The sequence below is a fragment of the Aulonocara sp. 'chitande type north' Nkhata Bay genome, linkage group LG10, assembly GCF_057382095.1.
Source record: "Aulonocara sp. 'chitande type north' Nkhata Bay isolate Kocher_YH1m ecotype deep benthic linkage group LG10, A_spYH_male_GT1.1, whole genome shotgun sequence".
Lineage (NCBI taxonomy): Eukaryota > Metazoa > Chordata > Actinopteri > Cichliformes > Cichlidae > Aulonocara > Aulonocara sp. 'chitande type north' Nkhata Bay.
In genome coordinates, this window is record NC_141353.1 from 33569735 (window position 1) to 33596689 (window position 26955).

At 39.2% G+C, this 26955-nt stretch overlaps 1 protein-coding gene across 2 annotated transcripts; it reads right to left on the reverse strand.

Moving 5' to 3' along the window:
• Positions 1-25190, reverse strand: kcnip1b (Kv channel interacting protein 1 b). 2 transcript variants are annotated; one of them, XM_086309604.1, is made up of 9 exons: positions 24983-25190; positions 24365-24581; positions 4488-4612; positions 3274-3343; positions 3121-3191; positions 2921-3028; positions 2727-2831; positions 2207-2269; positions 1-1580 (listed from the first exon to the last, which is right to left on the reverse strand). In XM_086309604.1, the coding sequence occupies exons 2-9, from the start codon at positions 24450-24452 to the stop codon at positions 1533-1535; spliced, it is 678 nt and encodes a 225-aa protein (XP_086165730.1). In that variant the 5' UTR covers positions 24453-24581; positions 24983-25190; the 3' UTR covers positions 1-1532. The 2 variants fall into 2 exon arrangements, with proteins under 2 accessions (XP_086165730.1, XP_086165731.1); XM_086309605.1 differs by lacking the exons at positions 24365-24581; positions 24983-25190 and adding an exon at positions 12429-12772.
• Positions 25191-26955: the final 1765 nt, after the last annotated feature.

The window sequence follows — 26955 nt, forward strand, 5'->3', positions numbered from 1 at the left end:
TTTAAGAATGGACACATTTATTCATATGGCTTAGAATGAACCTGTTGGTGAGATTTAATAATCTGATTCCAAAATAAGATCTCCAAGACCTGAGGCTGCGATGTCACACGGTCGCATGGTGCAGAAAAAAGAGCCTCTCTAATGACTGCGAAAAAGAACAGCAATTAATATTTTAGTGCCTAAACTACGATAGTCTTGTGAGTTTTCTATTATGGTGGCGCATTTAAATACACCACGAGTCACAGGAAACCTTCAGTGGGCTACTGCTACAGAAAAAAACCCTATTTTCGGTGTACCATGTACGTCAGTGTGACATCACTGTCCTCGTTTAAATGGAGGACACAGTGCCAAATGTTCATTATTACAAATGGAGCTGTCCTCAGTGTCATATCACATTCCAAAGCTGACATTCAGCGGTTTTCCCTGCAAGATTATCAGAAGCTTTCTCAGTTCTTTGCTGGAATGGACCAGCAGCAAAATCTTGCTTTTTCTGACACAGTGATGTCTTTTGGACAAAACTTCTTCTGTGGCATCGCTGTCTCCATTTGAGAGTCACATCCCGATTACTTGTCATCTGTGCAAATGAACATCTAATAAGCCTCTTCGTCAACATCTTTGATTTGCGGGCATTTCATAATTCTGTTTAAAATTTATTCCTGTTCGTTTTTCAATCTTTTTAAAAAAAACATTTTTGACAATACACCAATTTGACCACAAGCCGAAAAGCAGCAGATGAAAACATGAAAAAAAGAATGAATTGGTTTCTTTTTCACTAAAAAAAGAAAAGAAAAGATAAGCACACACACACCATGTAAGACCCAGGAAATGTGCTGCTTTAAAATTATTTGACTTGCACTGTAAGTTTTGGACAGACGAGCATAACACAGACTCAGCACACAAGCGACATCCAGGCCAGCACAAATTTACAAGGGTCACCGCATCAGTGAAACCAACGTACAACGTTTGCGGTATCTCATATCTGTCAACCGCAAGATGGATGGGACACAAGTATAGATTTACTTATGGTCAAATCTGTCAAAAAAATTGGAAATAAAACAAGCATGCAATCATACTTTGGCAAAAAAACAATAAAAAAAAAAAAAAGCAAAAAAATAAACAAACCCCAACTGCTTCTTGGCAAAAAAGAAAATAAAACGATCAGCTTCTTGAGCACATTGCCCTTCGCTGGTCAGGAGCAGCCTCATAATGGATGAGCAGCTTTATCTTTAACAGGCCAATCTTCATGTCTTCATGACAGAACAGAGACGAATGTGTTAAAATCCATGTCTGTCACATCAGTCACTTTGTGTTGTGTGTCGAAACTCGTCAGGAGCACTAAAGAGCATCCCAGTCCAGTCCCTTCATACAAGTCATTGTGGGGGATTCAGCCTATATCCTGACCACAGCTGGATAAAACAGGAGGAGGAGGAGGAGGAGAGACTGGATGTACTGCACATATGCATCCACACACACGCACTCACATTCAGCCCTCTCATTTTTCCATGTGGTTGTCTCCACCCTCTCCGCTTGTTCTACATCACGTTTTCAAACAGCTGCATGGATCTCATCATAGTTTCATCCTGTTGAGAAATAAGACAAATGGTGTATGGAATTATTTTGAATACCTGTGTCTGTGAAATGAAATCATCTGATGGATTGTGGTTTTTCTTATGCTTGACTTTTGACATAAAAAAATTTAAGTAATGGTGAAATTATGTAGGCCTATTTACACTTTACACTATTTACACTATTAACACTGCATGTATTCAGGCTAATATACACCACTGAGTCCTTCTCTAAAAAAGGGCCAGATTTAACAATGTCTGTGAATCTGGATTAAAAAAAAGTGTTTAAAGTTTTTATAACATGTATAGTGCCATCTTGCACCAGTACATAACATGATGTCAGTGCGTTAGTTGGTTGCTGCTGATCGCTAATATAATTTAATGTAAGTCTAACTACTAAAAGAACCAATAACTCAATAGAAAACAAAGAAACAAAATCTAAAAAGCAATCTAAAAGAGTCACTTTAGTTTTATGTTTAAATAACAGAGGATATACTGTTCACATTCACTCTTTCAAACAGTAAGTGGCTTTTAATTGTTAGCTAGCTGCAATGAAATGGGAAAATCCACCTGTTAGCCGTAATGTTAGCGTTCGTAGACCACTTTATGAATGACAAAAACACATGAAGAAGAATACTGACCTCTTGGCAGGCTACAATGAACTCCTCCAAAGTCACCACGCCATCTTTGTTCTTATCCATTTTCTGTAGAGAAAAAGTTATTTTTATTTTGTTGATTCTGTTCTGGTGGCATTGCCTTGCATCCTAACCCTAATGAAACAATCTAATAATGACTACAAAGCTGCTATAAACCAACAAAGGTTTCTTGGGAAGTTACGGGGTTATGACAAGAGACATTAAAAGTCTGCTTTCCTTTCATAATGTGTAAACACTAGGGTTTATAAACCTTACGAGACTGAAAAATGTAGTTAAGTTGAAAGTGTGAAAAAAACTCCATAAAGGGAATTGATCCAATTTAAACAAATAGTATGGCTTGTTGTCTGTAATTTTGTAGTAATCTGTAAATCTGTAAATTTTATTGTCAATTCTTACTGTCATTTAATGGTCGGGCATTGCACAGCAATAAGCATTTCACCAAACATCATACTGTGTATGGTTGTGTGTGTGACAAATAAAATTTGAATTTGAATTTGAAATGAACCTGAAAAAAGGCATCCACATGCTGCTGTGGAACGTCTCCCTTCAGTGCAGGGTAGGTGTACTTGCCCATCATGTCATATATGGCCCTCACAATCTCAGTCATTTCCTGCAAGAACAGGAGATTCATGTCATGCTTAGACAAAGATTTGAGATAACAAATAATATCCAGTTAAAACTGTAACAACACAGTCTCACCTCTCTGTTTATGTATCCATCTCTGTTGATGTCATACAGGTGAAACGTCCACTCCAGCTTTTCCCTTAGTGTTCCCCTCAGCAGAATAGATAGTCCCATTACAAAATCCTGTCCAAAATAGATCAGGGAAGTGGGAAAGCATAAATTAAAAAAAGAGCAGAAAATTAAAGAAATAACTAACATTTTGTCCATTTTTGTACCTTAAACTTTATGGAACCATTGTTTGCAGTGTCAAAAGCGTTGAACAGATAATGCGCATACATGCTTGCATCTGTAACACACATGGAAGAAAAGTGTAAAAAAAAGAAAAGCTTCATAGTGCAATAAAAAAGATTAAAAACTGTGTACTTTACCTCCATGAGGAAAGAACTGTGCATAAATGTGTTTAAAAGTCTCCTCATTCACAACTCCACTTGGACATTCCTGTGGAAGAAATGAGACTCTACAGTTATTCTACTCAATGAAAATTTGGTTGTCTGATGATGTGATGCACACATATACTATATTGCCAAAAGTATTCACTTGTCTGCCTTCACATGCATATGTACATAACTGACATCTCATTTTTAATCCATGGCATTTAATATTATGTAGCAATAGCAACTTAAACTCTTCTGGAAGGGTTTTCAACAAGACTTAGGAGTGTGTTTATGGGAAGGTTTGACCATTCTTTCCAGAAGTGCAATTGTGAGGTCAGACACTGATGTTGGATGAGGAGGCCTGGCTTGAATTCTTTGCTCTAATTCATCCCAAAGGTGTTCTGGCAGGTTGAGATTAGGCTGAGATACAGACCAGTCAAGTTCTTCTACAACAAACTTGCTCAGTCTTGTCTTTATGGACTTTGCTTTGCACACTGGTGCGCAGTCATGTTGAAACAGAAAAGGTCATCCCCAAACTGTTCCCACAACACTGAGTTTCTTTCACTGAAGCAAAAAGGATGAGCCCCACTCCTGAAACCCCCTCCCCCGCAAACTTTACACCTGGCACAATGCAGTCAGACAAGTACTGCTCTCCTGGCAACCGCCAAACCCAGTATTATCCATTGGATTGGAGAAGCACGATTTCTCAGTCCAAAGAACATGAAGCGCTTTGTGTGCTTTACTTGAGCAAAGGCCACATGAAGCACATGTGCAGTTGATTCCACAGAAAATTAGCGACCTCTGCTCAATATGCACCTCAGTCTTGCTGACCCCACTTTCTAATTTTATGCGGCTTACCACTTAATGAGTTGCTGTCATTCCCAATCTCTTCCATTTTGTCATAGTACCACTAGCAGTTAACTGTGAAATATTTAGTAGTGAGGAAATTTCACAACTGGACATTTTGCACAGTACCAGAGCTCCTGAGAGCAACTCATTCTTTCACAAATATTTTTAGAAGCCGTCTGCATGCCTATGTGCTTGATGCTATACACCTGTGGCCATGGAAGTGATTGAAACACTTCAATGCCTCAGTGATTTAGAGAGGTGTAACAATACTTAGAATGGAATAGAACAGAGTTTTGGCAATATAGTGCATTTTAGTATGACTGCATTTTTTAAAATAACAATATCTGGTGTGTGCTTACATTTTTAAAACCACGATAGAGGATCTGCAGTTCCTGCTTGGTGAAGTTTGTTTGGGCTTCGAGTTGCTCAAGTCCTTCTGGTCTGTGGCACACCATCGTCATCTCAAGCTCATCATCTGTTTTATCTACAGGGAAGGGTAAGAGAGAGGCAGTTTAAAAAAAGAAGATGTATGTGAGCCTCAACATTTACACGCTGTCTGTTTAACAGTATGTCCCACTCAGGATTTAGAAATATGATGGCTTTTAAATACAGGAAAGAGATGACTCAGCGAAGCTTGAAAATGTTAAGTCTGCAACGAATGTTGTGGGATCAAAGAGAATAAAAAAGTGCTTCTCGGAGTGAAGCAGAAGAAAAATAAGGGAGGATGAGGGAAAAAGAGAACAAAGGAAGGATTTGTGGAGAACTTCATCTACTTGACAAATTAGGTTTCCCCTTAGGAGCTGAAGCATTTTATTAATGGCAACATGGTGCTCAGTGCCCAGTCCTGTGGAGATGGATGGTGGTTAATGATCTGAAGAGATGCTGCTGTGGGCAAGTGTTTGTCACTGTGACTATCTCATGCTACAGGGCAGCGGCTTTACAAACATGGACAAATATCCAGAAGAAAACTCCCAGTGGCTGTTGTGGGCCCCGGTGAAGAAAAATCTGAAGTCCGACGCTTTGTGTGAGGTATAGAGATGGCCTATTTACAAAGGGTGGTCTGTGGCTTGAAATGCATTGTTGAGACTGCAGGTATTATTAGATGATATGTCCTTGAATGAATTGTTTTGACACAAAAGTGTGGACAAAGCACACTATCAATTCCCAGAATTTCTCAATCACCTATGTTATTAACTTGAAAAACACACACGTGAGAACAAATAAGCTTCCTAATGGATTCAGACTCAGTTCAGATGATTAGACACGAAGAAAAGGAGATTAACATGACTACATTGTTCTTCTTCTTTTTTTTGGATGGTAGTGATGACTCATTCATTTCAGCCCATTCATGAGTGGTGTCAGGATTAATCCTCAACAATGAAACTGTATCAAGTAGCATACATCATTATGCCAGAGGCCATTGTGATTTAAATTTTAAACAGGAAACAGGAGAAGAGGCACAGCTATAGAACTGCCTGCAGCCACATTCTCGGTCGTAACAGGTGCAATCTTCATTTAAGTCCCACCTACACCAGGGGGGAAAGCAATTACCGGCTCTTCATTGACTTTTGAGTGGGAGAGACGATCCTTGTCAATTCTGTCTGCTAGTGAAAAATAGAAAACTTACTTAAACGTTCTGTGTGAAATGGACTGCAGACTGATTACAGAACCCAGAATAGGTTTTTATGAATTTCTAAACTGAAAAACTGTAACTTTAAGGAGAAATAAACTTCTAGGAAAATCCCGTGACTAGGAAATGTAGTGAAACTGTGGGATCCTAACAGTCATATACGGAATATGTCAAATAAGTCGATAATGCCAAAATTCCAGCTTATGTCCATACCATAAGCTAAGCAGGGTCAGGCCTGGTTAGTAGTTGGATATGCAATGTGTTAGTTAGTGCTGTTGCCTCATAGGAAAAAGGTTCTGGTTCAAATCCACCATTTAGCCAGGGCCTTTCTGTGTGCTGATTGCATTTTATCCCTTTGTTTGTCTGGGTTCTCTCTGGCTTCTCCCACAATCCAAAGACATCCAGTTAGTGGGGTCAGGTTAATTGGTGCTTCTAAATTTCCCATAGGTGTTAGTGAGAATATTGTCTTTCTGTCTGTGTTAGTTCGGTGACAGACTGAGAACCTGACCATGGTGCACCCTGCCTTTTGCCCTTGGATGGCTAGGATAGGCTCCAAGCTCCCTCACAACCCTGAATTAAATAAATGAAAAGATGGATGGATGTCAGTTTTAGTCCACTACATTTCTGCAAAATGAGGTAACAAACTTTCAGAACGCTGTAACATTACTATGCATGTAAGTGCTTTAGCTAACAACAGTGGCTTGCTACTGTTGTTAGCTAAAAGTTTTTATTTAGTTTTTATCTTTTTTATTCTCTAGTGTCAGAAAGGAGAATTATTCATGGTATGTTCATTGGTAGAGGAAGATTGAAAAGCTGTTGGCCAATCAGTGTGCACTTTCACAGTGAGATCCCACCCTTGCTTGTCACTTCCAGTTTCAAACAACATGATGGTGAGACCAAAAATGCTCATCTCAAGGCTTAAAAATGGATGTCTCCGAAGGTACACCCATCTGCTACGCTGTTTAGTATTTCTAATAGATAGCTAACATTAATTTTATAATAGCTATGTAGATACAAGGTGCTAAAAAAGTCCTAGATTAACAAGCTAAATCTAACATTTTAGTCAGCTAGTTGCACTTGTATGGGCAAGCCAGAGGGCGATGGCACGATATGGCAGCCTCGCTTCTGTCAGTCTTCCCCAGGGCAGCTGTGGCTACAACTGTAGCTGCCTCCACCAGTGTATGAATGTGAGAGTGAATGAATAGTGGTATTGTAAAGCGCTTTGGGTGCCTTGAAAAGCGCTATATAAATCCAATCCATTATTATTATTATTATTATTGTATAAGCATGCCAGCTTTCTTTTTATTATTGTGATGCTAACTTTATTCTCCTGTATTTTCTCCTTTGTTTCATTTAGTAAAAACATGCACTAAAGGTTTAAATACTGCTTACATCTGGACAGGATGGTTGACACAGCTATAAAAACCGTTAGGGAGTAGTCATTTCAATGAGATTTTCCACATGCTTGGGAAACTATAGCAATAAAATGTTCACTAGAGACACACATGTTGCCTCTTACCCCAATCTGCCACTTTTACATGGCCTATTTGTCAGTGGTGAGATAGCATGGTGTCCATTACCATGCAAACATATAATGCGTTACTTTCTCTCAATCTCCCTTCCATCTTCCCCTGAGCTCCAGTTCCAACCCACTGACTCATGTTGTCATGGAGATAGATAGCCATAATAAATGTGAGCAGTGGTGGTTTCTGATGACTCTGCGGTGGTTGGATGCATCAGCAGGGATGATGAGACAGAGTACCGGGCTGTGGTCGACTCCTTTGTCACGTGGTGTGAGCAGAATCATCTGCAGCTCAACGTGGCAAAGACCAAGGAACTGATCGTGGACTTCAGGAAGACCAGGAAACACTTGACCCCTGTTTCAATCCAGGGGGTCAGTGTTGACATTGTGGAGGACTATAAATACCTTGGAGTACACATTGACAATAAACTGGACTGGGCTAAAAACACCACAGCACGTTACAGGAAGGGCCAGAGTCGTCTCTATTTTTTGAGGCGACTGAGGTCCTTCAACATCTGCCAGAAAATGCTGAGGATTTTCTATGAGTCTGTGGTGGCCAGTGCGATCCTCTATGCTGTTGCATGCTGGGGGAGCAGGCTGAGGGTCGCAGATGCCAACAGACTTAATAAACTGATCCGTAAGGCCAGCAATGTTGTGGGGATGGAGCTGGACTCCCTCAAGGTGGTGTCGGAGAGGCGGATGCTGTCCAAGATAAAGACAATGTTGGATAACACCTCCCACCCACTCCATGACATGTTGGTCAGTCACAGGAGCTCGTTCAGTGAGAGACTGAGATTACCGAAAAGCACCACTGAACGACACAGGAAATCATTCCTGCCTGTGGCCATCTCCCTGTACAACGCATCCACTTAACACACTGTTTGCTGCTACAACTACACATGTTTCTTTTCCAAATATTTATTTATAAGTGACTTATGTATGTATGTATGTATATATATATGTATATATTGTACTATTCTTAGTTAGCGTATTGTCTGTCTTGTCTTAATGTTGGTTTAAAATGGAGCACTGTAACAAAAAATAATTTCCCCCAGGGATCAATAAAGTATTCTGATTCTGATTCTGATTCTGATATACTGGATCAACCATTTTTTAAAGGTGTCAAACACAATTTGTACATATATTTTCCCTGTGACTAAAAGTCTCTCGGTTACATGAAAACAGAAAGACAAAGGTGTTGTTAAGACTCCACCTATGTGGACTAATCTTTCCTGTGGGCTGATTTCTCTTTCCTGTTAATGTGACAGTGTGATTAGAAACAGATGAAATGGAATGAGGGTGATGAAAAGGCAGAGGTGTTGATTAGAGAAAGCTGAGACAGGACTGGGAGGAGAGGAAGGAAGAGGTGGCAGAGCGTGAAGAAAAACAAGAGACAAGAAGGAGAACAGCAAAGGGCAAAATGGGAAAACACAGAATAACACCGAGAAGAAACGAGAGCTGAACTGGGCTCAGAAGCACAGTCAGCAAAAGAATATGTTGCCTGAGGGTTTCAAAAACCTGTTGAATATATCATATCATATAACAGAATTATTTGATCGCAGAGTAAGACTCAGACAAAGAAATGCTGCAGACTTTTGCAGTGAGTCTTGTTATAAATGGTGCAACAACTGCTCTGCATGTGATCACTTATTAGCATGTAATGGAAGAAGGTGGGAGACGCTGAAATGGTGCTGATAATTGAAAGTGCGTGTACATGCTTTCTTACGCAGTCAGTGGCAAACACTGCAGCACTAATGAAAATGAAGGTCATGTAGAAGTCTATGGGAAAATTACTCTTGGTTTTCCTTATAAATTTATGGTCTTAATCACTAGTTTCAAGTCATAGTTGAATCTAACATTATCTATCACATCATCTTGTAAAGTATGTCCTATAGGCTGATGTTATATTTTGATTAGGAAGTTACTACCATATGAGTGTGCAGTGTCCCTCAGATCTGCCTCCTTCTCATCACATCTGGTTTTGGAAACACCAAGATCAAGGCAGACACTTTTTACAGTTCTGCATGCTTTGACTTTGGCATGATCTTGCTTTCTTCTTCCCTTTTTTCTTCTTTCGTCCTCTTAACTTCACGGAAGCAGCCGACTGCCCAAACAGCTAGCCTTGTTCCAAATATAATCATCCTACCAGTTTATCTAAAGCCTGCTACTTATGAGATTATATCTGGTTTCTTTAATCCAGCAGCCTTCTGGTGTCTGTAGCCATGAGGACAAAAGTTGAAGAAGTCACTGAGCCGGGTCAAAATCATAGTCCCCTACGTGATTCCTCACAAAACCCACAGCAGGCTGTTTGGTTTTGCTTTGTACAAAAGCTGACTGGGCTTTGGAAGTGCTGAATGCTGCAGGAAGAGTGAGGAGAACTGTTTCCCCTACCGTATTGTGTGGACAAGCCCCCCCAATCCTAAGAACACATTTTGACCTGAATGTTTTTCTTGATTTGCGACAGCAATCTCTCTGCATGTTTCAAAGTTTTGTTGAAAGTTTATACAGGACCTTTTTCAAGACAAACCAGGTATAGCACAGATTGGCTATACTGGTCAAATATATACCAGTTATATTAGGGCATTAGAGAGATAAAAACAACAAGCCCTCTTCCTCTTAAAATAAGTTATATGATTTTGTGTATATACACTGAACAAAAATATAAACGCAACACTTTTGTTTTTGCTCCCATTCCCCATGGGATGGACGTAGAGACCTAAAATTCATTCCCGATACACAATATAACCATCCCTCCCAAACAGTGGTCACAAATCAGTCCAAATGTGTGGTAGTGGGCACATCTGCTATATTGAGATAATCCATCCCACCTCACAGGTGTGCCACATCAGGATGCTCTTCTGACATCATGAGTAGTGCACAGGTGTACCTCAGACTGCCCACAACAAAAGGCCACCCTGGAATGTGCAGTTTTGTCTCACAGCAAAATGCCACAGATGCCACAAGCAATGAGGGAGCGTGCAATTGGCATGCTGACAGCAGGAATGTCAACCAGATCTGTCGCCCGTGCATTGAATGTTCATTTCTCAACCATAAGCCGTCTCCACAGGCGTTTCAGAGAATGTGGCAGCACATCCAACCGGCCTCACAACCGCAGACCTCGTGTAACCACACCAGCCCAGGACCTCCACATCCAGCAGGTTCACCTCCAAGATCGTCTGAGACCAGCCACCCAGACAGCTGCTGGAACAATTGGTTTGCACAACCAAACAATTTCTGCACAAACTGTCAGAAACCATCTCAGGGACGCTCAACTGCATGCCCGTCGTCCTCATCGGGGTCTTGACCTGACTCCAGCTCGTCGCCGTAACAGACTTGTGTGGGCAAATGCTCACATTCGATGGCGTCTGGCACGTTGGAGAGGTGTGCGCTTCACGGATGAATCATGGTTCACATTGTTCAGGGCAGATGGCAGCTGAGAATGTCCCAGTTCTTGCATGGCCAGCATACTCACCGGACATGTCACCCATTGAGCATGTTCGGGATGTGCTTGACCGGCGTATACGACAGCGTGTACCAGTTCCCACGAATATCCAACAACCTCGCACAGCCATTGAAGTGGAGTGGACCAACATTCCACAGGCCACAATTGACAATCTGATAGACTCCATGCGACGATGTGTTGCACTGCATGAGGCAAATGGTGGTCACACCAGATACTGACCGGTTCTGGGTCCCCAGACCCCCAATAGCGCAAAAAACTGCACATTCCAGGGTGGCCTTTTGTTGTGGGCAGTCTGAGGTACACCTGTGCACTACTCATGATGTCAGATCAGCATCCTGATGTGGCACACCTGTGAGGTGGGATGGATTATCTCAATATAGCAGATGTGTCCACTACCACACATTTGGACTGATTTGTGACCACTGTTTGGGAGGGATGGTTATATTGTGTATCTGGAATGAATTTTAGGTCTCTACGTCCATCCCATGGGGAATGGGAGCAAAAACAAAAGTGTTGCGTTTATATTTTTGTTCAGTGTATATATATATATATATATATATATATATATAGCATTTATGCATACTCAGTGATGAGCAGTATTGCTAGAACAAGCTATATTTTGTATCCTACTTGTAGCTTACCTCTGAGTCTCATTTCTTGTGTGGCTGTGGTCCCTGTTTATCCCCTACAGGATCAGACTTTATCTGTCCTATCTTACATACCTCCTCACAGCTGGCACCACAACGCATTTTTTAACAGACCACTTACTTCGAGCTAAAAACAATCCCTAGATGACCTGCTTTGCTGAAAGGTCATTTAAAGGCTCTTATCAAAACACAGACAAGCGGTTTCATCCTATCTGCATTTAAAGCATTACCCTCATACCGTGGGGCATTTCATCAATGTCTTTTTAAAAAGTCATTATTTTGCTGCCTTTTCATGGTTCTAATCTCGATCTCCCGCTGCCATAAATTCATCATTCAACCTGGTGGAGTATGCGCTCACACTCTCCCTTTATGCCCCTACAACCCAGTCTCCATGACAACAGGCTTTTCAAGCATAAGGCCAGGGAGAGGTATGATATGTGAGCTGCGTGTTAATTCAAGTGCCCAAAACCTCGCTCCCTCCGTGTTTCTGTTTCGCTCACTCACTGGCGCGTTCGATGGGCATGCACCAAACACACACAGGCATAATTACAGAGACAGAGCAGTGATTTTGCTCTGTTATTTTCAAGGACATCTTTCTTCCATCCTGTTGTCTCTAAATCATTATCTCCGCACAAGTGCTGTACCTCGTCACTGAACGTGAGTGAGAGATGCTTCACCCTCCACAATACTGCTGCCACTTCTAGAAGTAAACATTGTAGATTTCTGTTTGAGAAAACAGAATCAGCACTACTGGCTTTTCATTAAACCTATGTAACATTTCCACGATTCATTATCCACTTTTTTTTTCCCTTTAACTTCATAGTTCAATTAATTAAATCACTTGGCAAAAACAGGGTGAAAGCATAAAGTCTCTTTGCATTGGATAAGCAAAGAAAATAACTAAAACAAAGACATATCATGATTGGCAGCTGGTGTACAAACACTACGATCTTAGTGTTACTGTCAGTTTGGTCTAGCTTTCTGTTGCTCTTTTTGTCTCGTCTCCATCTCTTCTCTTTGTGACTAACATCGACGTACCTCTAGATGGTCTCCGCTGTTTGGTTTGCATGGTCAAAGTGCCCACCACTGCACCCATGTTGTCACTGTGGAAGCCAGGCCGGCCAAAACAACCCAGAGAGTAATAGTCCCTCTATTTACTTCACGATTTTGTCAGCCTGTCGTCCCGTCGCTGCCTCCCTCCACGGCTCTGTACCTTACAGGATTTTTTTTTTTGCCCCTGTCAAGTCCTTTCACTGGGTCCAGATCTGTCACGGGGGGACGCTTCTCCTCTTTGAGCTGACTCTCTTGAATTTCTGATCCCTGTCTCCAAAGACACACACACACACTCACACGCACAAGCTGCTCCTGCCTCTTTGCGCCACTCCCTCTGTTCTGTGCCTCACTCTACTCATCTGTCAGCTTTTACCCCCCCACTCTTTCGAGCTCCCTGCCTCCTCATGCCCTTGTGGTATTGTAGAGTGGTGTAGTCACTAATAACGCTTACTGACATGTGAAGTGTGTGCATTTAAAGCACACACGTGTATTTTCTCAACCCAGTGGTTACTACTCCAAATGAGCAATTTGCTCCCTGAAGTGTGTACCATAATGAGGATGTAGCTATATGTAAGACTGCCCACTTGGGATGGCATTTGTGCATGCCTATGTTAACTCACCACAGGATAAAGGAGCACATCTTTTTCTCTATCTAGAAAGAATTAAAGTTAATTGTGAGATTTTGAAGAAATATTTTTAGAAAAAAAAACAAATCAAATGTGCTACAAACAAGAACATTTGTATTAAACGGTGCCAACGAATCTTCACAGAGTGGACTGCGTGTAACGTGGGATGGAAAGCTGTGGGGGTGAGTGATGCTTGTTTTCCTTCAAACTCAGAAAATAAAGCAGGGTTGCTGGATTGCAGCACAAACAACACAAGCAACAAAAAATAGCTAATCAGTAAAGCGTAAAATTTAGATTTCACTGTGGATTTCTGCAGGAGAATTCAAATGGTCTAAGTTTATGGAAGCTACTTGAAGGGCAGTTAGCTCAGTCTTTGTAAGCTGCTTGTAAAAACATTGAGATACACACAGAAAAAATGTGAATGATATTGCATCCAATCAAATATTCTACTGGCGGCCGACCAAAAAATGTATTGCCTTTGTCTCGCTCCTTGTTTGTGTATGTGTGTGTCTGTGTTTGTGCACGCGAGGTTCAGAAAACCCTCTCACACTTTAAAAAATTCATTGAGGGCCATTTTTTCAGTGCTGTTTCAGCTTTCTTGTTTCTTGAAAGTTGACGTCTATATGTTCTGTTCTGAGTATTTAAAAACAAGATCCATGAGCAAAAATGATAATAATGATGATCAAATCCACACTGTATGGGAGTACAGATTATTTTTTACAACCTAACTCTGGAGCCTGACCCTAGATCAGCTGTGCAGTTCAGTTTCTTTGTGTGGGTAGTGCTGAGAAAAAGAACTTAACATGGACTAAATAATTAAACATGAAGTCATGCATAATTCTAAAATAATTTAAACTTCTCTCAACTTAGATATTATCTGAAGTTAGATGGATGTAGCCGCTGGATCTGAAAAGTGAAGCAAATTTAAGGATTTTTTCTTAAGGTTAGAAAAGGTCAACTATTTTGGCTCCAAAAATAAGTCTGATTGCATGCCGGTCAATGAGAAAACGACCCTACTGCTTACTTTACAACCCCAGTAACCAGATTAGTAGCCCCAGCTTTTAGAGAATCCACAGTGATGTATGTTTTGTAAACTGTGATCTAATTTTGAGTAAAATAGATGATCATCATTGTATAGTCAATAAGATAAGTGACTGTATAGTGAATGGGGGTTATCAAGATCTACTGCTTACTTGATGTCTGAAATCAATAAAGCCAAGATGGTGAGAGCTGAGCGAGGGGCATTCTGCAAAACATTAAGGACCATCATGTTTTATATCAAGTGTCTGTCCTAAATTTTTCTTGTATCCCAGTTTCATCCATTCAAATATAGTCCCTCTGTATAGTGACTTTCATGTAATGATTTCTCTGCCTTCTTCAATGCAGTAGTATTTATTTTTCCTTCTTGGATAATTCAGGAAGCATAAAGAATTCGTAAACTGTGTCACAGATGTTTCTAACTCGTTTATAATCTTCACCAAAAATAACCTGCTTGACATACAGACAGTCACACTCACACACTTGCGATGGGAAATTAAGTATTCCGATTACTAAATAACCCGGTGTAATCCCTGTGACAGATGTTTGCCATCTGGAACAGTCTTAGTGCACCATATCACCCTGCACTATGACAGACATTCAAGGACGCTGCATTGCAGTCTGGCTTCATAATCTCTTCAAAATCTTTTCTCTAATTCACATACAACCCCTTCTACAAACAGTGGGAAGGACACACTTGGACCTTGTACACTAATCAGCCATTATTTATGATTTTATCAGTCATGTTGTTTTCCATTGCTACTTTGGTTAGTGTTTTTTTTTAAATAAAAATATGAGATGAGAGAGGTGTTATCTTTGGTTCTGAAACACAGCTGACACAACTGTTTGCTCTTTCTTGCATAGTCAGTATGCCCTGAGCAAAGCAAGAGGCACATTTGTGCACTGCCTATACTGTGTGTTTAGATTTAGTTGCTCCTGGTTCCAGTAAAAAAATCCCTTTATGCTTTTGGAAAATTACACGATTCCCTTATGAAAAACCCAACATACAGGCAGCAAAACCAAGAGATAAGTATACACACCCCTGCATCTGGTCTCTAAGATTGGAATAGAGTCCAGCCTGACATCCAGAACTAACCTGGGCATTGAGTTGCATCCCACTATATCTAGCCAGTACTTCTCAACTGCAAGAGCTCAAGCTCCTAACTCTATGGTGAGGTAATATTCCATGCCCCAACAACCACTTTCAACAGCTGGGGTTTGACCTGCCAGGGGCTCTGCCCTTGACCGCCACACAGCATACACACATTGCAGCCCAACATGGGCCAGTCCTCTTGTGGATTCATCAGATATCAGACATGCTGTAGGGATTTGGTGCATTGTGTGCTCGGTGGCTGGTTAAAATAACACATTCACAAGAAATCCTGTAATTTGAATGCAAATAATGATAGTGCACATGAAAGACTGTTCTTTTCACTGCCACATGTCCTTTTATTTCCCAAAGTGTTTCATTGCTCCATCTGCTTTTGGTATTCTGTATGAATGCATGCTCATGCACGCATTAAAGGCAGCTCATCGTTATCATTAAACTCCTCTTACTACTTCCTCTAACAGTTATTTCAACCTGCAATTGCCATGTAAATCAAGTGAACCAAATGATGATTGGACAGGAATCACTTTCCCTCCAGTGGGCTGAGACAGCAGTTTCAGACCTCATGTGGCTTTCTAGTCTGACTATGCAAGAACTTGCATCTTTAAATTATGTCGTCTCGTCTTCTTTCTTTAACCTGACATTCAGTTGTGTCCTTTTTAGAGCTACTACTGAGATGGGAATTATTACACATCAGCTTTTGAAGCTAGTATAGCAGCTTTCTGGAAAAAATGGGGACATTCCTGGAGTTTGTGGTGCTTTTCACTGTCAAGTAAATTTGTGTATATTAATTACTTTTGTTTCTTATGAAATACAAAATCAAATAAACTAAACATAAATGGGTAATATATATTTTACTGTTAATACAACTACATACTACTTATTATTAATGCCATTATTAATATAATAAGCTGAATTACAATGATTCTTTAGGATTCCATAAGGAACGTTTTAATAGAATAATCTCAGGAAGCCATCTCATATGATTTCAAAGTAAGTATGTTTATTTTTTTATATATGATAATACAAATGTTTAAAAGGAGATACTTTTAAAATTAAATCCTATCTTCAAAATGTACGACTCTTATGAAAATTAAGAATTAGAAATGCATTTGTTGTAAAGTAAAATTAAATGGATGGATGGACCTGTACACCTGCAGTACCTTCATGGCCCACCAGATGCCATCAGCTTACACCTTGGGAATCACTGATTTAATGCGTCATATAAAGATTAATTGGATGGTATCATTTTCAAGGTTTGACTGATGATTAAAGCTTGTTTTTATTGTAATAACTATTTATTAATATAAGAATACAAATTTAAGCTTTAACTTTTAAAGATTTAAGAAAAACTAAGCCTGAAGACTGTGTCTTATTAGAAAGCTGTGGCTCAACCTTTGTGTGTATCTGTGACAATATGATGCTAATTGTAATCCAAACACTGAGACTGGAGTCACTTATCTGTAATGAATGCTATATAACAAATCTCAGTAACATTTGAAAATTGTTAACAAATTCACAGTATGGTGAATAAAATGTTAAGCATCTAGATTTAAGTGTCATTGTTTGTTGTCAGATGTGATAACAAAGATCAGATTGGAAATAATAAACTAAAATACATGATACAATTATTATTGATGAAGACTATTTATCATATGTACTAAATTTGAAAGCGTTTTTATTAATTGTGGTTATTATTATGCATTCACCATTAATGAAGCTGCTTTGGCTTTCATCACATCTTTTTGATTTACCTGTATTTGATGACTTTTGAATCTTTAGGCGAATACCCACAGCTCCCCTTTTTGCCACTTTGAAATGTGTATTAAGTTATCTGTGAGTGCAAAATGATGCTTTATTTCAGGAGGCTAGATAATAATAATAATAATAATACTAAAAAAAACCCCCGAAAATGCATCAAGCATCTTGAAAACAGACTGTCACAAATTTAGTGTGAATGTTCTTACAAAGTGTTTTTAACCCTGCAAGACAAAACCCATCAAAAATAGCCAGAAAATTCAGATTTTTTGGAACTGAGATGTTTAATAACCCCATAACAAAATCCACAAAAATCATTTTGCTATATCATGTTGTGTGAAATTATTATATATTTATTATATATTTTTTATATCACATTTGATACATTGGAGATTTTTGGCACCTTTTTGTTAACAACAATGTTAATTTTAGACAAAAAAAGAATTTTGTCCATAACGTTTTGAATTTATGGCAAGTATTGATCATGATACAAAGTGCATTAGAGGGTTAGGTTTTCTCAGCAGAGAACTCTAACACATGAGCTCAAGTTTCTAATGCTGTGGAGTTACTTGTTAAACGACAGATGGCAGCAGAGCGTAACAGTTCCTGATGCAAGCAGCAGCTCATGTCACCATTCAAAACAAGTTTTGCTCCCGATTTAATGCATCACATGCAAAAATCCTCAGGGAACTACTAAATATGAACATGAAAGAGGAATTCCACAGAAATGTGGCTGAGCAAACATAACCATACTGTTCGCTGGATCGAATAGCCATCTAACCATAGGAGATTCTGCATATAAATACCAAGTAGTAAAACAACGTGGCTGGACAGGAGTAATGGTGGGGCGAAACACGTACACACCCACGGAGGAGGAAAGAGCAAGAGATAAAAATAAATCTAGAAGAAAACGGTTACATAAAAGTATGTAGTGAGGTGATGTAAAAAATTAAAAGCAGAGACACACACTGTCAGCTCCAATCCACTGATTCTACAGTCACAAAAAAAGGGAAAGAATCAGAGGAGAAAGATTTTTTTTTTTAAGGAAGATGGTTGTAAAACCGGAGCTTAATGCCAGATAACTCTTATGCGGGTTTTGAACAAAATAGATGCTACGTTAGAAGAGCTTGAGCCATAGATTTGAATCTAACTCTGCAGTGTGTGGTGACAGAACCACTGCTGCAAGGTTATGCTCTTAGAGGACACATGTGACTTGTAATAGTGAGAGACAGGTGCAGCATGAGGTCGGGTAGGAAAGGTTTCTGTCTTTACCTGCACTCTTCGTGTTTTCAGGACCTGGGTCTACACAAAAGACAGTATAAATCTATTGTGTTTGTTGAACCATGCATTTTTTATGTGCTTCCCCAGATGTGTCTCGTTTCCCGTATCTAAACAAAGATGATTGTCAGTTTGCATGATTGCATGATGTGAACTAAATTTTAAAAGTAGATGTTGAAGTTGTGATAAAGATAATCTTTACCTCATGAGTTTGAATATAATGGCAAATTTAATTTTATGGGTATAGTTTTCTAGGTCCATAGTAAGCTGTGGCTATAGTAAACTATAAACTCTGTAGTTTATTGTGTGAGTGTTGGCAAACAATTACAACAACAGACCTCATTGAAAACATGCTTACAGGGAAGAAGCTGCTTGCAAATGATCCATCCATCCTTCCATCTATCCATCCATTTCAGCTCCTACCTAGGGCCGTGGAATGGGTGGAGTCTATTCCATCTTTAAAAAAAAGACATGCAACCACAAACCCACCTACAGCCTACATCTACACGCTAACTGAATTTCAGGAAACATGATAGAGATGGATCATGAGCAAAGGATGGAAGTTTTAATTCTTCCAAGCAATCTAAAGGTGATTGTTTCGTAGGTACAAAACTTTGCTTGTTTACAAAAACAGCAGGGACATTTCAGACGCCTGCTTTAAGCAACAATGCCACAATTTTTATCTCGAAATAGAGGATATATATTTTCATGCAAATTGATGGGGTAGTGTTGAATCTATTTTTTTTACCATTCAGATCTGGGAGTGGTCTTGTGGTATTTAAGAAATGATATTGTTTTAATTGTGAAATTCTTTTAAATACATTCAACGTTAAAAACACAGACATTTTTTTCCTAAAGCTAAACTGTATGTCTGCTGTTGTGGTTAAACAACACATCAAAAAAAAGTTTGAAATAGTATTTGTTAAAAGTTGTCCTTAATAAAATTAAATCTGTGTGCTGTTCCAGTTTCCTTGTCAGTCATTCTGTCAAAGTCCCGTCAGTTCAAAAAGAGGTTTTTCTTTACTTTGTCAGGTAATGCACAGCATCAGATTTCCCATTAGGTTTGACATTCAGATTCCCTGGATGTTGCACTACAACATCAGTACGTCACAGCAAAATATATATAACTCACTCAAAATATACCTCACAAGTCCCTCCCTTTGTCTGAGGCCTTTTAGCTGGTTTCTCACGTGCTGTAAAATTCGAAAAAGTTGCCTCTAGCTGAATGTTTGAGGCTGCACTCTGCCATCTTGCTTTTAAAATGTGCTGTGAGAGGTCACTGTCTCTTTTTATAACAACAGGGAGGACAGCCATTTTTAAATGTGCACTAACATGAATGCAAGGTCAGAGCAACTGTCAAAACACTGAAGCTACTAGTGCTACTCCTTTGTATCTTTACATGGAAACTATTTTTTTTTATTTTACAAGGAAAGCACTATGTAAAGAGCATAAAGTACAATGTAATGTTAGAAACAGGAATAACAGTAAGTCAGCTGCAGCCCCGAGGCATATCATAACTACTGTATCCTCACTTGGTTTGCAATGTTTAAAGGTCTGAGGATGAATATGCATGCTGCTGAACTTAATAAGACTTAAGGCATAAGACTAAAGATAAGACAGTTCATTTTTGTCTATAGTGTATGCAAGGAAAAATGCAAAAAACAACATAGAATATAGCTGTTAAAATAGCTCTAAATAGCTTGCTTGTGTGTTAATGTTTATGAGAACATATGTGCATGTTTTCATGTCTTCATCCGTGCATACTTTAGCATGCGGTCTTCCTCTGCCGCAATCTGGAAGCAAGTGCTTGTGAAATCTGATTATAATTAAACTGTGCAGAGGAAGGGCTCAAAGCTAAACAAGACATTGTTACTTCATGCTGTAACCGCACATTACAAGATCAACCCCCTCCATGTAAGCACCAAAATCAAATTAATACCTATGATGTTTAAAACTTTGAATAATGTTTGTTATCATTCCTCCTGTGACCCTGAATTGGATACGTGGAAGAAATATTATGTTTGCCTGTGTTTTTGCATGGATGGATAGTTGTGCCTGTTCATCTTGAGCTATGGCAATGAGAAACTAACATTGTATAAATGTAAAAATTCCAAAGGTTTAAAACCCCCACTGTGGCATAAAATCATAGATTTATTAAATCCCCGTTTAGACCACTTAAATGTATTTTGACCAGTGGCTCTTAATTAACTCTGTGACATTTAATTATGAAGCTAAATGAAGACTCGGCCCTTATGCTGCCCAATGCGCACGCATCTTAACTTTAAGTCAGTAAAGGTCAGCGAAGCACAATAGAACATTTTGGACAGAAGCAACAAATGTCCAGATGCACAGTATCAAGCAAGTGGATGCTCAACATAATTTACATTACATTTGATCAGTTATGCATCCTTTAAGAATGCAAAGAAAAATATAACTAACGTCTACAAATAATGAGAGAACCAGATATCATCTTGATAACCAAGTCTGCTATAAACTGTAATCCTTCGTTCCTTTGGTAAAGGATTAGCTCCTAACCATAAAAAAGTAGGTTTGGGATTGTTTCAGTCAAATAGCTACGTTATACGATTGTGTTGCATGACCTAGATAGTCAGCCTACTCACTGCCATGAGTTGGTTGGATAATTTTTAGAATAGCTCAGCGGCTGACTAAAACACCAGTTTATATCACATAGGTTCATGCTACAAAGGATTTACATACTATTTTTTCTTCTTTTTTTTTTTAACATTGCAGATGAAAAAACACTGGACAAACACTGCACATGTAACAGAGTAAGTAAGATTTTGGTTAGTTCATTATTATAAACCTAAGCCTGGCTGGATTCCTGCTTAATTCAATGAAAAACATTGAGCTTGTTGCTCCTGTAAATGCATATTTGCATTTGTAACACAAGCTGTGGGAAATGTGTCAACAGATTCATCCTTCATTATGCATGATAGTAGCTGTTTATGTGTAAAAACGTACAATTCAGGCATCATGCTGTCATTGTCAGTTTGTTGACAGTATCTGATGTGTTTCTCAGTTTGCAAGTTTCTTTCTTTGCCCTGTGAAAAATCAATTTCTCAGAGTGCTTATGGCTGCAAATAATTTAGAGGTAGATAGTAAGAGTATCCAAATGCTTCTAGATGGAAAAGTAAAGAAGTGGTAAAAATACATAAATTTGGAATTTGTGGCCCACAGCGAGTGTTAAAATGAAGCGCTGCCTGCACCTGCACAAATATTTTATGCTCCATACATGTGCGTAGGGTGAATTTTAAATTTATATCAGACCACAGGTTCTTCTGAAAGTGAGAGCAGTACTGTGTTTGTGTGTGTTTTTTTAGTCGTGACATACTCGCAGCTGCACTCTGACATCGTGACTCAGCGTTTGATTTTTGCAGCTTAGGTGAAAAGTAACTTTTTAACTATAACTGAGAAAGGGGCAGAAAAAGCAAACAAGCACTAAAGCATGATGAATAGAAGAAGTTTAGAGTACACCACAGCCTCAGCCTGTGAGCTATGTGCAGATGAGAGTTAAATGACCTCATCATTTAACTCAAAGCCACTCAAAGCATGCATGTCATACAAGAAGGAGAATTTCCTGGCGTTTGTTTTACTTGTGTTTTTCTGCACATGTGAATCTCTATAGCAAAGCTTACTAGATGTAGATGAAAATTAAAAGTATACAGATATGTCCAAATGAAATATTGACATATCTGAAATATCTTATTAGCTAAAGATAAGTCACATAATTTATGGAAGGTCAATTTTTTTTGTAGGTGGTCCTCAATAATAACCAAAAATGTAATCATTTTTGGTTATTATCTCAAAATTTTGGGTTTGCAATCTCAAAATTTCAACTTTTTCCCTCAAATTCAAAAGGTTGATATACCTAACCCAACACCAACTGTTAACACATGTAGTACTGTAGTGACGTTTATGCTTCAGCACAGTCAGCTAACACAGTAAAAAACAGCATTTTTATGCAACCTATAAGAAACGCTAAATTAGTATCATTCAGGTTTTTTTGCAAGACACTTTACAAAAATGTAATTTAGCAACACATCATACATAGATCAAAGATTGAAGAATGATTTAAAAACAATGAAGAAATATATGACATGTAGGGCTTGAATGTGTAAGTTACATTTCTAGTGTATCAGTTCCCATGTTCCAGACAGTTACATAAAGCTGTGTGAATAAATAGCAACATTCAAAATGTTTGCATTATTTCCTTAACTTGGTTTGGTTTATCTGCTTTTACAGCTTTTATGCTTAGGTCATATTAATGCAGAAATTTAAACACAAAAAAAGTACAAGGGATTCATAAACTCTTTCCTGCAACTGTAGCAAAGCAAATGCTCTGTAATTTTTAAAGACACGATGACAGAACATGTGCCTCTTGCTTAATAGACCACACAATGGCTCAATCGTGGAATTCAAATTAAATCTATGTCAGAAAAACAATCCTATTACAGTCTTAATATGAACTTTCAGCGGAATGAATGATGGGATCATAATTTGACAGATTTCTGCTGCTAGGCTTGGACTAACAGGCACCCCTTTCTTTTCCTGTTTTTCACTCGGTGTGGATTTATGCCATCATTGCATTTCAATTCTGTGTTTTCTCTCCACCGCATTTTCTCTTTGTACCTTTCTACAAGTATCTCTGGCTTCTTGGCTGTAAGTTTTGGATCTGCAGCTACTAGCCTCACCGACCTGCCCAGTATTGATTGCTTGTTGTTTCTCACTGCTCTTCTTTTCTCCTATAGGCCTTCTTATTCCAACACTTGAGCCTACAACCACTTTCACATACGCACTGCAGGCCTGAACCTTGTTAGGACTATGGCACCACATTTGGGTAGGTATTTGGCTATGCAGTGTGAAAGATTTAGGAAACCTGTGGTTGTATGCAACAAAACAAAACAAAACAAAACAAAACAAAACAAAACAAAACAAAACAAAACAAAACAAACCCCCCCCACCAGGCTTAGCCAAATGGCTCAAACATCGCTTTTGCAGATTCTACGGGAAAGAATTGCAGACTTTCAGCTACATGCTGTAGCTGTTTTCTGTCACCAGGGGACAGTGTCACAAATAACTGATCTGTGGGCTACACACAGCGTCATCCGAGTTGTGCTGTCTCCTGAGCAGTCTATTCGGGCGGCTTCTTCACAACCCACACAAAGTATTTCCAGTAGTACGAAGCGAGCTATTTCCTGTTGTGTTTTGCATGTGGCTACTGAATTATGTTTCGTAGGTACGCTATAACCATAATCCTTTCTGAAACCCTGCACTATAACCTACAGCGTAACCTACTCTGTAAGCTGATGTGTCCCTCCTCAGGAATGTTGCGACATATTGCATCGACTACACCTGCAATGTGATCTGTACTGTCACTTTGTCCCGCTCATTTCTGGATAATTCTTCTTCTGCCACCATTTTTGAAATAGACTGGAGCGAATGGATCAACACCATCGTCAGCTGATGTTTTGGTGGTGAAATTGCAGTGCAAATGGGGCTCACCGCGGCAACAGTATCTGTCGCTTTCATAAGCTATGTTAAAGGCTCTACGTTAAGTTTAACACAGACGTATAAATTATGCTTGAGAAAGGTAGAGGCAGTGGCAGATGGGTAGGCTTTCTTCAATATATCTTTAGGAATCTTTGAGCTTCTTTAATTAAAGCAAAACTGAGTGCTATTAGAAGGCAGCTGAAATCTGTCACTGATATAAAGTACAACAAACAGGATATCAGAAAACAGGGACACTTACTAGCAAATTATTTTAGATCAACTGCAGGAAGACAACATTAAGCTGATCAAAGCATTGCTTTGTAGGGGGCGGGAGAGAGAGTGGTGGTGGAAAATGTCCAACATCCATCCACTTTTTGCCAAGTGCTTGGTGACAGGGAATACTCATTTTTCTATATCAAGTAAAGTTTGGCCTAACTGTTCAAAGGCAATAATAAACTATCTTGTGATGTGTTGCCACATAAAGAAAAAGGAACTGAACTGAATTCACATGCATACACAGGAGTACCCATAAGACCTCACTGTATCTAAGTTAGCTAACACTCAAGAGGCTCAGAATACGTGAGTGCATCAGTACAAAGTACCTTTTGTGAGGGTTCCTGAGACCAATCTCTGCAGGGACTGGATTAATTTGAGCACCCCCTGTCTGCAGCGGCTGGTACAGCCAGCCATCCTGAGGTAGATGCAGTGGCAGATGGGTAGACTTTCTTCAATGTATCTCAAGGAATGTTTGAACTTAATGATTGTTATCACAAAAACGAATCTGCTTCATGTGACATCATGAGGTCCTTCAAGCAGCTCCTTGTGAAGAAAAGGGATACGATTAAGCCTTTGCTCCACAGCTTATGTGCAAGACAATTTTACTTACAATATGCTTCCAAGCTGTCACACATTAGTACCTAAAGCACTCAGGCGTGTTCCACTCTCTCATTCAGAAAGGCATGCAGAAACACTCAAAAGAAAAATATACAAATATACACAAGCAGTACCCAAACAACTAGAAAATGTTCAACATTTCCTGTTCTCTGGCTTCAGACCTTTACGTTAAACTTTTTAAAAAGCAAAGTTGCTTTTCACAGACCAAAATAAGTGAGAAGATAAATAATTAAAAGGACTCTAAAAGTAGAACACAAAGCGCTTCGCCCCCCTGGAAGTTCTGTCGGTCCAAGAAAGAGCAGAAAACCTCATGCAGTGCTTCTTACCTCCTCTGTCAGTTTGTCTCATCACTTCTTTTCTTGTCCTCCACTTTCCTTTACCTTCTGTCCTGTTAGTTGTTCTGACTGTTGTCCCCTTGTATAGTATTTTGGTGTAAGGTTTCCCTCTAAACTGCAGTGGGAACCCTGCGGCTGTGATCTGTCGAGGAGCTCTGCTCTGGTGCTCTCAGCAGATCTGTACTGCAGAGAGCGCCAGCAGCCACCACTATACCCACCCTGCCTCCTCGATGCTCCCTCCTCCTGTCTCACATTCTGCTCTTAGTCTGGTTGATGTGCTTTATCTTACCTTTTTCTTGATCCTGTATATTTGCACGATACACCAACTGGGCTGAATCAATCAAAAGAAACAAATAAAGGTTAAGCATGGTGGATTATAACTGGAGCACTAATTCAATGTATAAAAGGTTCCATATGGAGTTTCCAGATCCTCTCCATGTTGCAATAACAGAGCGCTTTATATTAAAGTGGGCACTCTTGGTCCTCTGCAGTTACACTCAGTGTATTAAAATGTAACCTTTTCCTAATAAAACATCAGGAATGTGTTTTAAAGCACACGTGTGCTTCATGAAGCCAAGACTTAAGCCTGGAATTTTAATTGTATGTGAAATACTATTATTTTGACCTTGCAAACAGCTGATTTATTTAATTCAGTTATTTGCATTGAGATTTTTGAATTATTAAAAAAGTGATGTTTTTTATTTAGCATAATAAAGTGTTTAAATATTATTATTATCATAAACCTTGTCGTACCCATTAAAGATTATTTTTTGGTGTAAACAGGTAGGAAGATGAGAAGATGATACTGTGCATTCGTGTGTTATAAGGTTTCCCAGAATGTATTCAATTAAATACCATGCAACCACATGAAACAAATGGAATAAAACTAAATTAGGAAATGACATTAAAATGTATAATGAAACAGCAGCTATACCAGAACACTATTACCTGATCACCTTCATCGTGTTCATCATTAACCAATATGGAGAGTAACATGCACAGACTGCATGCACATTTTTGTCACTTTCTTAATCAAACTTCTATCAGAAATGAGACTAAATCCTTGCTGAGACAGAACCACGCTCTGTGCCAAATTCACTTTCAAGCAAGCAACACACAGTAGTCTACTCTATCTCCAAATGACTCCAAAACAGGTTATGTAAGCCTGGGAGTTTGCTTTTGGAGACAGAGCTTTATGTTTCTCACTCCAGTGACCTGGGGAAATGCTCAGGGAGAGCATGACGCAGTACTTCCTCTGTCTGTGTTTCTCCCCCCCCATCCTGTCTCGTCTTTATTTAATGTTTACAGATTCTATTTATCTTCCAAGGTCAGTGGAATATTGTTGTGAGTCTCTGTCTGATACTATCTTCATCCTAAATGTCATCATCAATAGATTCGTACAATAAAGAAAATAAATAAATAAATAAAATAAAGGAAGCTTAAGTAAGACCATAGCTTTCGTGACTTGAGGTGGTTGTTCGCACAATTCTGCTTTGATCCCATGGGAGGTGCACTTTACTCAAAGAGTGGCATGGTAAAAATAGAAGCACAGAGCTGGCCACATTGCCAAAAAGAATATGTGGAGGATATCGGCAATCAAAATTCAATTAGAAAATATAAAAAGGCACTTTTTGCAGTATCATAATGCGTTATTATAACAAGAACACACATAACAGGAAAACAACAAAATGCTTGGACACTGCTAGCACTGGGCGCCCACAGAAACGCAAAGCAGGAGATGAAGCATAGCTGAATATGTTTCCAAACCAACTTCATTCTAAGCCAAAGACTAGAAAATATGGTGAAGCATATCTTCCCTTTGGTTTCACCTGCACAAGTGCAAAGGTAGGTCTCCCCTGCAGAATTGGTTTTCCCTTCGTCGGGAGCACCCGCTGGGCTCTTCAAATCATGGACAAACAGTATCCCACATTCTTGATTTTTAGTTCACAAACACTTGTTGTAAT

What these genes read in the sequence shown, in the direction of transcription:
- kcnip1b (XM_086309604.1), bottom strand. Translation starts at nt 24,452, where the DNA reads ATGGCTGGCTGTACCAGCCGCTGCAGACAGGGGGTGCTCAAATTAATC. An exon ending in ACAGTTCTTTCCTCATGGAG is followed by an intron (nt 3,192 to 3,273) that starts GTAAAGTACACA and finishes TGTGTGTTACAG; the next exon opens with ATGCAAGCATGTATGCGCAT. An exon ending in TCATTGTAGCCTGCCAAGAG is followed by an intron (nt 1,581 to 2,206) that starts GTCAGTATTCTT and finishes ATTTCTCAACAG; the next exon opens with GATGAAACTATGATGAGATC.